The sequence below is a fragment of the Neoarius graeffei genome, chromosome 3 (assembly GCF_027579695.1).
Source record: "Neoarius graeffei isolate fNeoGra1 chromosome 3, fNeoGra1.pri, whole genome shotgun sequence".
In the NCBI taxonomy this organism is placed as follows: Eukaryota; Metazoa; Chordata; class Actinopteri; order Siluriformes; family Ariidae; genus Neoarius; species Neoarius graeffei.
In genome coordinates, this window is record NC_083571.1 from 98,442,433 (window position 1) to 98,460,328 (window position 17,896).

Consider the following 17,896-nt stretch of genomic DNA (forward strand, 5'->3'; position numbering starts at 1 on the left):
TGGTCCTGTGTCTCGAATGAATCATCTGGTGTGTGGGTTCTTGTGATTTAAGGCATTAAAAATCAGTTCAATTTGTCCTTGTCTGTGGTCTCCCGTGTGTTTTTAAAACTGGTTAAGAGCTGAAAATCCTTTACTGTGCATGCCAGACCTAACATAGTCTTCAAACCTACTGAAAGGTTTTGGTGTACTCGTCTTCTGGATTTTCTAGATCAGTAAATACTTATGTCCCTGTCAGGTCATAGTTTTTAATTGGAGATGCAGCTCATGACTGCAGTCATGACGACGGCAGCAAGTTGTAAGAGAAGCCGTCAGTGAACATGACTGTGCGTTTGCAGTTCAACTTGATACAGGAGTGTTTTAATTCTGACGTGCCATCTAGCAGATTTAATAACTTGTATGATATTTAGAATATTAGTAATATTTAGAATAAAACAAGAAGTGTGATTTGTCGTCATTTGCATTGCAGTATGTTTTCAGAGTCACTCAAAGCCCACTAGGAAATGCTGGTGGCAAAAAGAGGCAAATTAGCAAAGGCTTTTTGGGTGCTGATTTATGGACTACATCTGGGCTTGTCTTCCATTGTTTTTCAGTTAGAAGTTGAAACTGCCTCCTGTGTGGGAAGCAGTGCATTTCCACCAGCTCCTTCTACTCTGACCAGTTATACAGCAGACCGGTACCACATGGTTCTAACATGGCTCGGCTCATTTTTCTCCCTGGTGTGTTGGAACAAAGATTGCAAGCTCTGCAAGTGCTGATTGATTCAATTTCCCCCAAATCCCAATATTTGAAAATTATACGAGACTAGGGTGATTAGTCCATCACAGTCAGTCCTCTATAATAAGTAGTTTAATATGGTTTTCAGCACACCTTGAATTATTATTATTTCAAATTTATATTTGAGTTATTCCATGAAATTGAGTTGTACATGAGCTGATAGCTGATGAGGCGCGTAGCGCCGAGTCGGCTATAAGCCATGTATGACAAGATTGAGTGGAATAACGGTTTTATTCTATCCACATTCACTGGATTTTGAGCAACAGAGCATTATTTTTTTTTGCAAACTCAATGATGGAAAAACTTTATACAAAATATTTTGACGAAATCATTTCCGCTTAGAATGGAAGCAAACCAGCAAAATGACAGTAGCAATTTGTGAAAAACGCGATGATAATTCTTGAAAAATACAGATACGCTCTTACCATCAAATACTTTTTATTCCTTTTTTTTGGGGGGGGGGGGGGGTGTTTCAAGTAGAGTCTTAATTTTGTCCTTGATTGTTTCAGCAACACACTCCACCATTTTATCCCCCACCCAAACGAAGTTTGGCAGGGGATATAGAAACGGGTTCTGTCCATCTGGTCAAGTTTTCGTTTCGGGGCCGTATCTTTAAAACTACTGAAGATATCTTCATGAAACTTTGTATACATATCAAGTAACATGTGAACTGGTGCCTTTCGCTATTTTGGATTTTTGAAAAAAAAGTATTCTTCAAATTTTTACATAAAAAAAAAAGATTTTGACTTAGTTTCTAAGAGCAGTGTTCATTTCCGGAGCATGTACAGTGGTGCTTGAAAGTTTGTGAACCCTTTAGAATTTTCTATTTTTCTGCAGAAATATGACCTAAAACATCATCAGATTTTCACACAAGTCCTAAAAGTAGATAAAGAGAACCCAGTTAAACAAATGAGACATCAATATTATATTTGGTAATTTATTTGTTGAGGAAAATGATCCAATATTACATATGTGAGTGGCAAAAGTATGTGAACCTCTCGGATTAGCAGTTAATTTGAAGGTGAAATTAGAGTCAGGTGTTTTCAGTCAATGGGATGACAATCAGGTGTGAGGCATAAGAATCTTATCCCATCTGTGAAACATGGTAGTGGTAGTATCATGACAACGACCCTAAGCCCACAAGTCGTTCTACCAAATAATGGTTAAAGAAGAATAAAGTTAATGTTTTGGAATGGCCAAGTCAAAGTCCTGACCTTAATCCAATGGAAATGTTGTGGAAGGACCTGAAGCGAGCAGTTCATGTGAGGAAACCCACCAACATCCCAGAGTTGAAGCTGTTCTGTACGGAGGAACGGGCTAAAATTCCTCCAAACTGATCAACAGTTACCGGAAATGTTTAGTTGCAGTTATTGCTGCACAAGGGGGTCACACCAGATACTGAAAGCAAAGGTTCACATACTTTTGCCACTCACAGATATGTAATATTGGATCATTTTCCTCAATAAATAAATGACCAAGTGTAATAATTTTGTCTCATTTGTTTAACTGGGCTCTCTTTATCTACTTTTAGGACTTGTGTGAAAATCTAATGATGTTTTAGGTCATATTTATGCAGAAATGTAGAAAATTCTAAAGGGTTCACAAACTTTCAAGCACCACTGTATCCAAAACTATTCATGATTCGGATTTGAAACTTGGTATACATGTAAACAAGGTGATGTAGATGTGCCTTTTCATACGAAGAAATTTGAGAAATTTTAATTTTTCATGTTTCCATGGAAACAATTTCAGACTTGGTCTCTCAGGTTAGTCTTCGGGGGAGGTTTTGTTTCCGGAGCAGAACTTGAAAACTGAGTGGTATGGTCTTGAAAGTTGGTATGTGTGTTGATTTAAGTAATGTATATGTGCCTTTTGATACTAAGAAATGTGAGAGATTTTAATTTTTAGCTCACCTGGACCAAAGGTCCAGTAGGTTTATGCCATGGGCTGCTGAGGTCAGTGTAAAGAGTTAGGGTTGGTTTCCTGCAACAGAACTTGAAAAATGTGACACACAATATCTTGAAAGTTGGTATATAGGGTATGGGATATAGGTAACTCCTGTCTTGTTGTTTTTTTTCTCTACTCATGGTATATGAGCTGATATCCTAGTAGTAGAGTAACTAATCAGAGCATGCGATTGCTCATATCTGGTGAATGCGAATAGAATAATTTGTTATATAAGCATTCTTTAGGGGGTTACATAAGTGTGTTGTGTGTGGGTTTTTTTTTCCCCCAACCATAAAGTTAAGAAGAAGCATGCTGTCTCAAAAAAAAAACACCCACACAACTGAAATCGTGTTTGGTGGTTTTATAACTGAAACTCCTTCTGCTGGTCCACAGGTAGCATAAAGCGCAAGGCTCGGCGTCGGTCAATTTGGGAGCGGGGCATCATTAGGAAGAAGAAGAGCAGCAAGAAGGAGGAGGTAGAAGAGGACGATGAGCCTGAGGAAGAGGAAGGAGCTGATGACTCAACCGTTGCTGGACAGGGCAATGCTGGTCTGGCTCAGGATGAGTCCTCCTCTGACACCATGGAAGCCCAAACTGTTAAACCCCTTCCCCAACCCAATGGATATGCTCTGAGCACTGAAGAGGAAAACTCCAGTGAAGCCACTGCAACTCAAGAGCCTCAAGGCCAAAATAAGGCCAGTACAACTACCTTTAAGAACCCTTCTTCTGAAGAGGAGAAAGAGGCGACCGTGCTCTCTGAGCCCCAAGAGTGTGTAAATGGAGACGAGTCAATGGACAGTATAGACAGTGAAGCCAATGAAAAGGAATCAAGGAGTAGTAAAAAGGAGGTCCCAACTACTTTCAGAGGAGAGGAACAGGCTGGAGCTGAAAATGTGGCCCAAGAATGCAAGGCAAATGATTGCACACCAGCAGCAGATGGAGCAGCTAGTGATGGAGTTCATGAAAAAGAAGGTACTGTGCTGTCAGGTAGTTGTTGCAAGTATCAAATCTCTCTCTCTCTCTCTCTCGCTCTCTCTCTCTCACTACTTATCATTTGTTTATTTAAAAAACAAACGTAAATCGGTGTTTGTAATGTAGTGTGTCAAGTATTGGGTTGTAGAATATAGACGAATTACAAATTATTTCTTTTTCAATCAGAAAACATTTGGTCACAAAATGGGTCAGTAAACATTTTATATGACATGAATGCTCACAAGAAATCCCTGAAAACAGCTGAGTAAACACATCCAGGTTATTTGCTTCTTTCAATCTGTAATTGTGTCAGGTTCAAAACTGTGGTAGGGTTTTTTTTTTTTCTTCCTGTTTTGAATTATTTTGTACAGTATTTACTGACACCTTTTATATATCTGGAAACAGAAAGATAGAAGAATAATTAAAGATTTCTCAGACCAAAAGGGAATTGTTTATTTAAAAAAAAAAAAGTGGCTTTGCATTGTAAAATATATATATATATATATATATATATATATATATATATATATATATATATATATATAATTACACACAATTAACGGCACCCCTTGTCAGAAATGGTAAAGAGTGTTGGGGGATCCACCTTTTGGAGAAGTAGCTTCATTTCATGCTGAAAAAAGTCAGATTTGTAACAGTTCCCATTGGTGTCGTCTTTTTTTTTTTAATGGCCCTAATGATAGAAATGGGCATTTTCATGTGGGTAACTGTTTTTATAACCATTCCCTGACTTATGAAGGTCAGCACACTTCTCCCTCATTTGGTATTGAATTGAATTGAATTGAATTGAATGCCTTTGTCATTGCACAGCTGTACAATGAAATTTCAGTGCAACTCCTCAAATGGTACATGCAAGATAAAAATAAAAGTCTAATATAAAATAAGTGTAATATAAAATATAAAACTGCACACATCACATACATCAGACATCGACATAAAAGAGCAAGTTAATAAATAGATGAGCAAATGTATTGCACAGTCCAGAAAATATTGCACAGAATTTTCCCATACTTCAACGAAGAGTTGAGTTGTGTTTTTTTTATGGCACTTGAATAAAACCTGTTCATGAGTCTGGAGGTGCGGGCCTGTATGAACCTATAGCCCCTTCCAGAAGGCAGCAGCATAAACAGGCTGTTTCCTGGGTGAGAACAGTCCTTAATGATGTTTTCTGCACATCTGTGTGTTCTGTTAGCTTTCCCATGTTGGTGGATGACTCAGGGAATTTGGTCTCTGTCTCACCTCATATTTAGATTAGATTAGATAGAACTTTTATTGATCCCTTTGGGAGGGTTCCCTCAGGGAAATTAAAATTCCAGTAGCATCATTACAGGACAGGGATCCCAGACGTCTGCTATTTCGCAGAATTCCGCTATTTTTCTAAGCTTCGTTTGTTCTCGTTGACATTCAGGAACACTCGGAAGTTAAATTGATGTAAATACCGCGAGACTGTACGCGATAGAACGAGAAAACAATATGGCTGCGCCCATTTGCTAGAAAATGTGTTTTAACTCCGTTCGTGCTTTTGTTTCTAATGCGTTGAACTTTAATTCAATATGCAGGGATGTGAAATTTCCGCGGATTCTGTCGCGAAAAATATCTTCACAAAACGTCTATTTTTGCATTAAAAATCATGGGGGGGGGTCTAGTCGGTTTTAATCGCCTTGTACAAGACCGACAGCTCAATACAGCCGGACTCGCGGAGTTTTATGCCAGCTGAGCGTGGAACACGTCTTGACTGCGACTCAGGACGCAGTGTTGCCAGATTGGGCGGTTTCAAGTGCATTTTGGTGGGTGGAAGATCAGACATAGTTAAGATGCCATCAAAAAGGAAAGCTAAGGAGGTGTTTGAGAGAGATGCAAAGAGGGCTAGAAAAGAACACACAGACAGACTGAAGGAAAAGATGAAAAAGAACAAGTTTGCAAAACTGAAAGAGATGGTGTTAAAGAAAAGAAAATTAAAAGACTTTCATTAGATGCTGTTTGACAGACTATGAACATTTTGTAAATAGCTTTAATAGAGGAATGCAAATACTATAAAACTAATAGCCTTACTGAAAGATGAATTGAAAGAAATAGCTGGGAGTGATGCAAAGAGGAATAGAAGGAGCCAGAAGTAAAAGAAAAGATGTAAATAATATATTCGATAAGAAACATTAGGGTTTTTTTTAAAACTTTTGCTCTGTAGACAAGAGACATTGTGACAGATTCTTGGAAAATGATTTTTCACAAAGGCCTATCAAAGTTTTCTTTTATTAACATTTCTTTAAATTGTTATTTACACATTTTTTTTACTTTTATTTTGATTAAGAGATAAAATACATAGGCACTTATTAGATATTTCAAGGTATTTTACATGGATCTTTCATTTTAAAAGAGAAAACTGTTGATAGGTATTTTATATGGCAAAATGAAGACCAAGACTAGTCAAATATTTACTTGTTGAGATCAATTTTTTACTTGCAGGAAATGCTCAGAATACACCATATAGGGGCAATTCCATGTAAATGTCAACCTCACCATGCAAAATTAAAGCAACATGTAATACATCAAAACCACTCCCAGAGATATCACCTAGGCCTGTATTTTACAGATGTGAATAAGTTGAACCAATTTGTAACCAACCTAATATGTCACTGTCAGTCTTTCTTTCTTATAATGTAAACCCCAAGCTAAAATCAACTTTGATCATGTACAATTCTATATTATTGCCACAAGCCACAGAAATGTATGCTAAAATCCACAAAACAGCAAAACAATAGCCATCCTAAATATTATTTAAGAACTTTGATAGTTTTAGCTGATATTTAGAGAGTTTTTCAAAGGGTTATGGTGGTTAAATTGCTGATTTTCTAAACATATGCCATGTCTATTTCAGACGCGTCACATCCATAACGGAATTTCGTCACATCCATAACGCTGACTTTTCCTTCCGAAACTCTGCATGAAATACAAAATACTTTAAACAAAGATTTTTTAATATTCACCTTGGACCCCTCTATCAAATGGATATCTCCATTTCGACATTAGGTTTACAATTTCACAGAGTTTGATAAAAATGTACAGTCACCCAAGAAAAGTGATACTTTTTCTGTCACATCCATAACGCATCTTTTATTGGCACTTTCTGGCATGCCCTAGATGTACTATGGGAATTGTTCTTGTTCTATCACTTCTCCAGTATGGTACAGCCTTAAAATATGCAACACCTGTTTAAATACTGGGAGACAATAAAACATGCACTGGGTCATTTATTGCCATTTTGAGTTCAAGTGTCACGTCCATAACGCTGGAATTGCTCATAACACCTAAAATGGCTTGGTGTCTGGGGCCCTGTGGGCCCCAGACCCCCGGCTTATGCTGGGGGGCTGTGCCACCCAGACCCCCCCTTTTCCTCGGATTTCTTATTTACAATTTCACAGCCCTGAATATGTCGTGGAAAAAAAGATATCGTCCATAAAAGAGATAGCGGAACAGTGTCCAGGTTAGAAGTAGTATATTCTTCAAAGCTACATTTTCATCTAATTTTTATAAAAAAAAAATTTTTGCCACTTGTGTCATTGATTACAAAATATGCCATCAAATAGATAGACATTATTGTTAAATTCTGTTGCTTTACTATGTTAAATCTATGTAAAAAATGTGTTCTATAGCATCTTTAAATGTTAAAATCTCAACAGCTTCAGGGGGCTTGCAGCCCCCTTGACCCCTGCTGATAGTTTCTTACATTCCTCTATTTTTTTCAATTACTGCTGGGATCCCTGTACAGGATAAACAGAGAATAGAAATAGAGAGAACTTCTAGATAAATTAAATTAGGTATTTACATATACAAATATAAAAAAAGAATAAGATATGGGGAAGAGGAAGTAGGAAAAAAAAAGGCCAACAGAAGAGGTCTTGCACATTATATTGCACATTGTCCAGTATTGCTTATTGTTAGGCTAGGCTACTGCTCCTTCCCGTCCTCTGTCCTTCTGTTACCCCTCCTCCCCCCCCAGAGAGGAGTTGTACAGTCTGATGGCGTGAGGGACGAAGGAGTTTTTAAGTCTGTTAGTCCTGCACTTGGGAAGGAGCATTCTGTCACTGAACAGGCTCCTCTGGTTGCTGATAACGGTGTGCAGAGGGTGACTGACATCGTCCATGATATTCAGTCGTTTGTCCATAGTCCTCTTCTCTGCCACCATCACCAGAGAGTCCAGCTTCATGCCGACCATAGAGCCGGCCCTCCTGATCAGTTTGTCCAGCCTGGATGTGTCCTCCTTGGATGTGCTGCCCCCCCAGCACACCACGGTGTAAAACAAGACACTGGCGACCACAGATTGATAGAACATCCACAGGAGTTTCCTGTAGATGTTAAAGGACCGCAGCCTCCTAAGGAAGTATAGCCTGCTCTGTCCCTTCCTGTACAAGTGGTTGGTGTTGCAAGTCCAGTCCAGCTTGCTGTTCAGCCACAGCCTGAGGTACTTGTAGGAATCCACAGCCTTCACCTCGACTCCCTCAATCAGAATTGGCCGTGACCTTGGTCTGGACCTCCCAGTCAATGACCAGCTCCTTGGTCTTCGAGGTGTTGAGCTGCAGATGATTCTTGTTGCACCAAACGGCAAAGTCCCTCACCAGGCTCCTATACTTATTCTCTCTGTCGTCCCTGATACACCCCATGATGGCTGTGTCATCGGCGAACTTCTGAATGTGACACAGCTCCGAGTTGTCGCAGAAGTCTGTGGTGTACAGGGTGAAGAGAAGAGGGGCCAGCACCATGCCCTGGGGTGCTCCGGTGCTGCTAATCACCATGTCAGACTTGATGTCCTTCAGCCTGACGTACTGCAGCCTGTCGGTGAGGTAGCTGGAGATCCAGGTGACCAGGCAAGGGTCCACTCGCATCCTGTTCAGTTTGTCCTGAAGCATAAGGGGCTGGATGGTGTTGAAGGCACTTGAGAAGTCCAAGAAGAGGATCCTCACTGTGCCATTTCCCTTATCCAAATGCGAGTGGGCTCGGTGTAGCAGGTAGAGGATGGCGTCTTCCACACCAACATCTTCCTGGTACGCAAACTGCAGACAGTCCTGGGCATGTTGCACCTGGGGTCTGAGGAGGCTGAGGAAAAGCCGCTCCAACGTCTTCATCAGATGTGAAGTGAGTGCCACCAGTCAGAAGTCGTTCAGCTCGCTGGGCTGGTTCTTCTTGGGAACTGGAACGATGCATGATGTCTTCCAGAAGGTGGGCACTCTCCCCAGCTGCAGGCTGAGGTTGAAAAATGCGTTGGAGTGGTTCACCCAGTTCAGCAGCGCAGGTCTTCAGTAGTCGGGGACACACCTTGTCCGGGCCTGCTGCTTTCCTGGGGTGAAGCTTCCTCAGTTGACCTCTGACTTGGTCTGCAGTAATGCATGGAGGAGTCTGTGTTGAGGTGGGGGAGGAGGGGGCTGCTGCGATGACTGGGGGGAGGTGTGTTGAGGGAAGAAGGAGCGATGGGTGCAGTGAGGGGGAGGGTGGGGGGACGTGGGCTGGTTGAACCAGTTGAAGAACTCGTTCGCCCTCTCCACTGTCCCCTCAACGACTCTGGTCTTTGTGTTGTGGCCTGTGATGGTTTTCACACCTTCCCAGACCTCCCTCATGCTGTTCTCCTTCAGCTTCTGCTCCACCTTTCTCCTGTAGCTGTCCTTAGTTTCCCTCACGCAGCATTTCACCTCCTGCTGTGCTGCTTTCATCGCCTCCCTGTTCCTGCTCCTGAAGGCGGCCTTCTTCCTGTTGAGGACAGCTTTGACTTCCTGTGTTACCCATGGCTTGTTATTAGGGTAACACTGTACAGTCTTAGCGGGGGAAACCATGTCTGCACAGAAGTTGAGGTAATCTGTCAGACAGTGTGTCAGCCCCTCTATGTCTTGACAGTCTGGGCTAAGCAGCACATCCCAGTCTATGGTGTCATAGCAGTCTCTGAGGGCATCTTCCATTTCAGGAGACCACCTCCTGATGGAGCTAGTTGTTGCAGACTGCCTTTGAACCAGGGGGGTGTACTTCAGCTGTAGACAAACTAGGTTGTGAGACTTCCCTAGTGGGGGGAGGGGTGTGACTCTGTATGCATCCCTCACATTAGCATACAGCAAGTCAATTGTCCTGTTCCTTGTTGGACAGTCCACAACTTGGTAAAAAGCACCCAAAGTAGAGTCCAAAGTAACATTATTCAAGTCCCCAGAAATGATCATAAATGCCTCAGGGTGCTGTGTCTGCAGCCTTGCTGTGACAGAGTGAATCCTCTCACATGCAGCCTCTGCGTCTGCCCTCGGAGGGATGTAAACACAGATGGTGATCACGTGACTGAACTCCCTCGGCAGATGATATAGCTGCAGGCTAATGGCTAGCAGCTCCAAGTCCGAGTAACATAAGACTGTCTTAACGTGTCCCGGGTTACACCAGCGGTTGTCCACGTAAATGATGAGTCCCCCACCTTTGCTTTTCCCGCATGATTTAGTGTTTCTGTCAGCTCTCACAGCAGTGAATCCCCGCAGGTCCAAGTTAGCATCCGGTACAAGGCGTGTTAGCCATGTCTCTGTAAAAATAAATAAGCTGCTCTCCCGGTAAATCCGCTGGTTGTTCAGTGCAGATAGCCCGTCGACCTTATTCGGCAGCGAGTTCACATTCCCCATGATAACGGAGGGAATGGATGGTTTGTAGCACCGCCGGTTGTCCGCTAGCCTAGCCTTTAGCTTAGCCCCGGCTTTGCAGCCCTGGGTTTCCTCCTCAGCTCCGCCAGGATGGGGTGTCATATCCCGGCTCGTCCCATTGTTTTCAGGGCCAGCAGCTCCTCTCTCGAATAAGAGAGAAAACTGGCTCCTGGTTGCATGTTAAAGTTAAAAATATCCACGGGATATGAAGAAAAACACAGTCTTTGTAAAAAGAGCAGAAAGTAAAAAGGTGGAAAAAAGAGGTTAAACGAGCTAAAAACTACACAGCTACTGGAGAGGCAGCCATTTGTTCCCCAGTTAATCTGGAAGTCAGCTTTAAAGCCCCTACACACTCCAGTCAACTCCAAAATGTACAATTTAAATAGGAAACATGCTTCGGTTACATTGTGTTCACTGTAATTTCCAGGGGTGCCAATAATAGTGGCGCGTGTGTTTTGTTGAAAATAATTATTTCTTGATGAGGGATTAGTTTTTCTCTGAATAAATGTATTTCAATTATAGGTTGGATTTTTCTCTCTTTTTTTCCCCCCCTCTCCAGTGCAACTACTTGTCTAAAAGGATTTTTCCCTCTAACCCATTTTACTAATTTTTTTACATGGGGTGCCAGTAAGTAAGTGTGTGTGTGGTGCTGATGATTGCTGTTTTCTTTCTCTTGGCACATTATTGTTGGAGCCTTGTCTAGTCAGGGTTACACCATTAAAGCAAATTCTCATTTACATGTTTCCTGTAGTTTTAACATAAGGTTATTTAGTCCTTGTCAAGGCAGGATAGATGCCACATGTATCTTTGTGAATATTGGTCTAAGGTCTGTGTTACTTTTCATAGGTGTCTCCAAAGAGAAGAAATGCAGAAGAAGCCAATCAGAACAGCAGAAGGAAGTTCTCGCAGAGAGACCAGAGGACCCCCCACAGCCTCCACCTCCACCTGCTTTAGTTGTAGACCATCAGCGACTCAAGGTAAAAATAAATAAATGATCAAATCAATCATGTTCCCGAAATTCATCAGAAGGATCCCATAACGTTTGAAATATAGCAATCAGCTATAACATTTAAAACCACTGACAGGTGAAATGAATTACATTGATTGTCCTGTTCCATTGGCACCTGTCAAGGGTTGGGATATATTAAGCTGCATGTGAACAGTCAGTGTGTTGGAAGCAGGAAAAATGGGCATGTGGAAGGATCTGAACTATTATGACGAGGGCCAAATTGTGATCATTCGATGACTGGGTCTGAACATCTCCAAAACAGGTGACCATGTTCCTGGTCTGCACTGGTTAAGGCCCATCAAAAGTGGTACAAGGAAGGGCAACTGGTGAACCAGCGGCAGGGTCATGGACACCCAGGGCTCACTGGTGCGTGTGGAGAGCGAAGGGTAGCTTGTCAAGTTTATTTGTATAGCGCTTTTAACAATAAACATTGTCACAAGGCAGCTTTACAGAATTTGAACGCCTTAAAATATGAGCTAATTTGATCCCTAATCTATCCCCAATGAGCACGCCTGTGGCGACGGTGGCAAGGAAAAACTCCCTCAGATGACACGAGGAAGAAACCTTGAGAGGAACCAGACTCAAAAGGGAACCCATCCTCATTTGGGCAACAACATGACTATAACATTAACAGTCCTAACATAAAGTCAGCTTCGTTGATGCTATAAACCCCCCACCAACGGAAACCTTAGCGCAAAACCGTTCACGACAACCGTAGTCCCAAAGTCAGCAAGTCAGCTGCAGCCCTAAAGTCAGCAAGTCAACTGCGGTCCCCAGCCACAAAAGCACCACTGCAAGAGTCCAGAGCGTCCTCCAGGCGCGACCCCCAACTGTCCACATGGGGCCGTCCTCCACAGGAGCGATGCGATGAGACTCCAACCAGACACAGGGCACCAGGATGGGTCAGGCAGGTCCGAGGAGCAGAAGAGGTCAACATCTCAATCCCAGGACCGACAAGTAACTCAGAGGGACAGATTGGGGGGAGAAAAAAAAAAACACAGGTTGTTAGGTGTGCCCAATGTCACCTGAATAAGTAGGAACAGTATACATATTGCACTGAGTACAAGCAGGGACTCCGCCAACTATGACAGCATAATTAAAAGGGCAGAGCCAGAAGGTAACACAGGCATGAGGGAGCCCCGGGACATAAAGCAGCCAGCCACTACACCGTCAACAAACTCGAGTGAGCAAGCGAGTGGGGGACTGACAGCATCCATACATCCCAGTTTACCAAAACACTCTGTCTGAGGACCCCTCAATCTGTCCCTCTGAGTTACTTGTCGGTCCTGGGATTGAGATGTTGACCAGTAACACCAGTAACAAAAGGCTTGACTAAACAGATATGTTTTCAGCCTAGACTTAAACACAGACCTTGTCTGGTCTGATCCTACAGAAGAGCTATTGTAGCACAGATTGTTGAAAAAGTTAATGCTGGCTGTGATGGAAAGGTGTCAGAACACACAGTGCATCACAGCTTGCTGTGTAGCTGCAGACCGGTCAGAGTGCCCATGCTGACCCCTGTCCACTACCATGATGACAGAGAGTCCCAACAGTGGGCATCATAACTGAACCATGGGGCAATGGAAGATTGCTGGTCTGGTCTGATGAATCACATTTTCTTTTATATCATGTGGATGACCAGGTGTATGTTCATCACTTAGTTGAAGAAGAGAAGGCACCAGGATACACTCTGGGTAGAAGGCAAGCTGGTGGAGGCAGTGTGATGTTCTGCTGGGAAACCTTGGGTCCTGGCGTTCATGTGAATGTTACTTGGACACGTCCCAACTACCTAAACACTGTTGCAGGCAAAGTTCACCCCTTCATGGCAACAGAATTCCACAATGGCAGTGGCCTACACAATATTTACCTTGCCTGCAATGGAGTAAGCAGGGCGAAGTATTGTAATCAATGCTGTGTGTGTTAACAATCTAGCATCTAGACGGTTGCACCAATTGACTTCAAATTTTCAGGGTCGGTGGGCAATGATCCGTAGATTACCCGATTAAATTTTGGGGGTGATCGGGTCAAGGTGAAGGTCACCACAAAGGTCAACCTTTAGGTCAAAATAACACATTTTCCATTACAATTCAAAAACGGTTGCCGATAGACAAATGTTTGCTATTATGAGCATATGGAGCACTTGCATGTGACGTCACAGCCGATCCAGATTGTGACAGACGCCATCTTGTCGGTCAAACGCCATATTTCCGCCTTCTACTTCTACCTTTTCTTCTGGAAAACCCTACTATATACAATTCTACTACAACGGCTGCGGCTACAAGCTCTCCCTACCCGTGCACGTTTTTTATGTTTTTTGTGTGTATTTTTGCGTGTTGTTCGTCTGTACCGGACTTCAATATCCACTACAACCGTATGGACTTACTGGACATTGGTTTCCAGCAGAAAATGACGGTTTGTAGCGATTTCCATCGCATGCACAACATTCCGGACGAGATAGCGAGACCAGCGGGGTCTCCGTGGATCGTTATCGGAAGCAAAGCGAAGGAGGCGGCGCCGGGAGCGGAAGCAAAAGCGAGGCTGCAGAGCCGGCCTCTTGACTAAGCTCAGAAAACAGCCACTCAAACCTCCACTGCTAAGCCTCTACCTCTCCAACGCCAGATCCATGGTAAACAAGACGGACGATTTGGAATTACAGCTGGAATTACCTTATTCTATTCTATAATCGGCTGGTCAGTGCTATACTCAATACTTAAGTGACTTACCCGTCCAATGAGGATTATTTTCTTGTTTACAAGATGCCACATCTGAGTTGCTGACAAATCCTGAATTTCTGTAAAGATAACTGTGCAGAGATTTATAAGCACGCAGTGCTTCACCACTGAACAGCGAGAGAAAGTTAATGAAGTAATTATACACGTCTGGGTATTCCGCTGGCAGTTCAATATCCACTGACACGGTCATGAAAACTCCGTCCGGTAAGCCATAAGGGTCACTAATCTGTAGATCGTTTATTTTAGACATATATCTAGTTATCTGTTCATTAGAAAAATGAGCCGTGTAGTCCGTCGGTTGAAATTGATCCATTCTGTACACGAGTGCAGCAGTATTCAGCGGTGTTTTTTACCGACAAGATGGCGGCTGTGTACTTTCCGGTCACGTGACTGCAAGATCTCTATAGGAACTCCTATAAAGTGGTATGCAAAAGTTTGGGCACCCCTGGTCAAAATTGCTGTTACTGTGAACAGTTAAGCAAGTTGAAGATGAAATGATCTCCAAAAGGCATAAAGTTAAAGATGACTCATTCCCTTTATATTTTTAAGCAAAAACAATTTTTTATTTTCATCTTTTACATTTTTAAAATGACAAAGGAAAAGGGCCTGAAGCAAAAGTTTGGGCACCCTGCATGGTTAGTACCTAGTAACACCCCCTTTGGCAAGTATCACAGCTTGTAAACACTTTTTGTAGCCAGCTAATAATCTTTCAGTTCTTACCTGGGGGATTTTCACACACTCGTCCTTGCAAAAGGCTTCCAGTTCTACAAGTTTCTTGGGCTGTCTTGCATGCACGGCTCTTCTGAGATCTATCCACAGATTTTCAATGATGTTTAGGTCAGGGGACTGTGAGGGCCAGGGCAAAACCTTCAGCTTGTGCCTCTTGAGGTATTCCATTGTAGATTTTGAGGTGTTTTGGATCATCGTCTTATTGTAGGACCCATCCTCTTTTTAACTTCAACTTTTTTACAGATGGTGTGATGTTTGCTTCCAGAATTTGCTGGTATTTATTCAAATCCATGCTTCCCTTGACCAATGAAATGTGCACTGTGCCACTGGCTGCAACACAACCCCAAAGCATGGTCGATCCACACCCATGCTTCAGAGTTGGAGAGGTGTTCTTTTCCTGGAATTTGGCACCCTTTTTTCTCCAAACATACCTTTGCACATTGTGGCCAGAAAGTTCTATTTTGATTTCATCAGTCCACAGGACTTGTTTTCAAAATGCATCAGGCTTATTTAGATGTTCATTTGCAAACTTCAGATGCTGAATTTTGTGGCTAGGACGCAGGAAAGGTTTTCTTCTGATGACTCTCCCTTGAAGGTCATATTTGTTCAGGTGTCGCTGCATAGTAGAACAGTGCACCACCACTCCAGGGTCTGCTAAATCTTTCTGAAGGTCTTTTGCAGTCAAACAGGGGGTTTTATTTGCCTTTCTAGCAATCCAACGAGCAGTTCTTTCAGAAAGTTTTCTTCATCTTCCAGACCTCACCTTGATCTCCACTGTTTCTGTTAACTGCCATTTCTTAACATTACAATCTGAGGAAACGGCTACCTGAAAACACTTTGCTACGTTCTTGTAGCCTTCTCCTGCTTTGTGAGCATCAATTATTTTATTATTCAGAATGCGAGGGAGTTGCTTAGAGGAGCTTATGGCTGTTGATTTTAGGGACAAGTTTGAGGAGTCAGAGAATTTATACAGCTTTGAAATCTGTATCATCTGACCTTCCCTAATGAAGAATTTGAACAAGCCACAGTAGGGCTGTGCCGATAGACGATGCCATCGTCCATCGACGATGGTGGTCATCCATCACGATGGAGAGCCACCATCGTGATACCACGCCCCCTCCTGTCATAAACATGCATATATGGTATCATCTGGGCCTATTTAACCTAAAAAGTTAGTTTTTTGTTAGTTTAGTTAGTTTTGTTTAATATATAAATATATTATATAACATATATATATATAAATACATAATTATATAAATCATTATAAAGTAATATGCTATTACCGCTTGTTCACGTAGGCTATGGTGCAGGGACGTGCTAGTGAACATAATGTGGTTACACAAACAGACAGTATGCTACTAATAATAAATTTCGACTTCATTTTTTAGCCTACACTATACTTTTAATGTAAAATTTGTCATGTTGTTCAAACAAATAGCCACTATTAACGACTTCAGTCGGGAAATATTGCACCTTATCAAACGGCAGTGAAGCGCAGACTTCGGCAGAAGTCAAATAACTTTAATCTGGTAAATTGGCCTACTTTCAGACACAAAATGGTCCACTCTAAGCCATAATGTCAAACCAAAGGGAAGAATGAAGGTGATTCTGATAAATGTAAAGACAGTAAAAAAAAACAATATTAAATCATGATTTTAAAAGCTGGTGCAATAATTCAAACACTAATAAATTGGAAAAATTAGCGCGTTCAAGTGCGCACTAAAGGCCGAAACGCATCTTCAATTGATATGGTGTAAATAAACAATGAGTAATAGCTTAAGTGTAGTTTCTTCTCATAGTTTGAATACTAGTCTTTCATTGTTAGAGCAGATTAATATCTTGCCGTGATCAGTGAGTGCTCGGGGAGGTTCATTTCCACCTGCGCTTTGCGCAGCTCATTTCTCCGAAGCCAGCTGTGCGCAAACGCAGTGTTGACTGCTCGGCAAACTCCAAACGCTCGGTCTGTACTGGCCCTCTGTTGCGCAAGCGAGTTGGTTATGGCCAGGTTCAAATTGTGCCCAAAACAACCACGGCCATTTCAATTGCCTGATGGCTGTGACAATATTCGCCCCGTTGTTGCAGGCGATCTTTTTCTCCTCTATTTTCCATTCGGCAAGTGTCTCGCGCAATGCGTTTTCTAAATGGTCCGCTGAATGTGTCTCTGGCATGAAACTCGTCTGCAGGCATTTGGACTGCATTGCCCACTCTCGGTCCACATAATGTACGGTAGCTGACATATAGGGCATCATGTTGCAGCTGGACCACATATCCGTTATCAAGGCCAAATATTCCACATCACCTAGCGCTTTTTTTTCCTTTACGTGCCAAAGCCTCGGATGAGTATCTAATACTTTTAATAATAATAATAATAATAATAATATATTTAATAACGTGGTATTAAAATCCCCCCGCCCACGATATCATCGTCCATCACGATGTTTGCACTGTAAACATCGTCGATGCCAATTAAGGGGACATCGCACAGCCCTAAGCCACAGCTCAATAAGCTAATTCAGGTTGGGAACCTTGGTAAAAGTTACCTGAGAACTCAAATGTATTGGGGTGCCCAAACTTTCGCATGGTGTTCCTTTTCTTTTTTAACTCTCTAATTGTACAAAACAAAAATAATACACAAATCTTGCAAAAAACGCTGAAATGTCGTCTTTACCTTTATGCCTTTTGGTGATCAGTTCATCTTCTGCTCACTTAACTATTCACAGTAACAGGCATTTTCAGTAAGGGTGCCCAAACTTTTGCATGCCACTGTATGGCCTTTCATTCGGCACCATGATCTTTGACCTTGAGTGACCTTGAAAGGTCAAACTCAAGGTGACGGATTTTAAGAGGGCTGTAACTTGAAAACGGTTGATGATAGACAGATGTTTACCATTATCAACTGATAGGAAGTGCCATATGTGCTTTCATTTGGCACCATGATCTTGAATGACTTTGAAATGTCAAACTCAAGGTCATGGATTTTCATCGGACTATAACCTGACAGCTGATGATTTGAGAAATATTACCATCAGCTTATAGGTGTCTAATAAGTGCTCCTGGGT

The 17,896-nt window shown here is 42.2% G+C and overlaps 1 protein-coding gene across 4 annotated transcripts in view; it reads left to right on the plus strand.

The window, feature by feature from the left end:
- atad2b (ATPase family AAA domain containing 2B) overlaps nucleotides 1-17,896 on the plus strand; it is a 299,539-nt gene that overhangs the window by 235,465 nt on the left and 46,178 nt on the right. For all 4 annotated transcript variants that reach the window (XM_060917745.1, XM_060917747.1, XM_060917746.1 and 1 more), the window contains 2 exons: nucleotides 3,115-3,693; nucleotides 11,214-11,344. In XM_060917745.1, coding sequence (XP_060773728.1) covers nucleotides 3,115-3,693; nucleotides 11,214-11,344 — 710 coding nt within the window. The remainder of the gene's footprint in view (nucleotides 1-3,114; nucleotides 3,694-11,213; nucleotides 11,345-17,896) is intronic.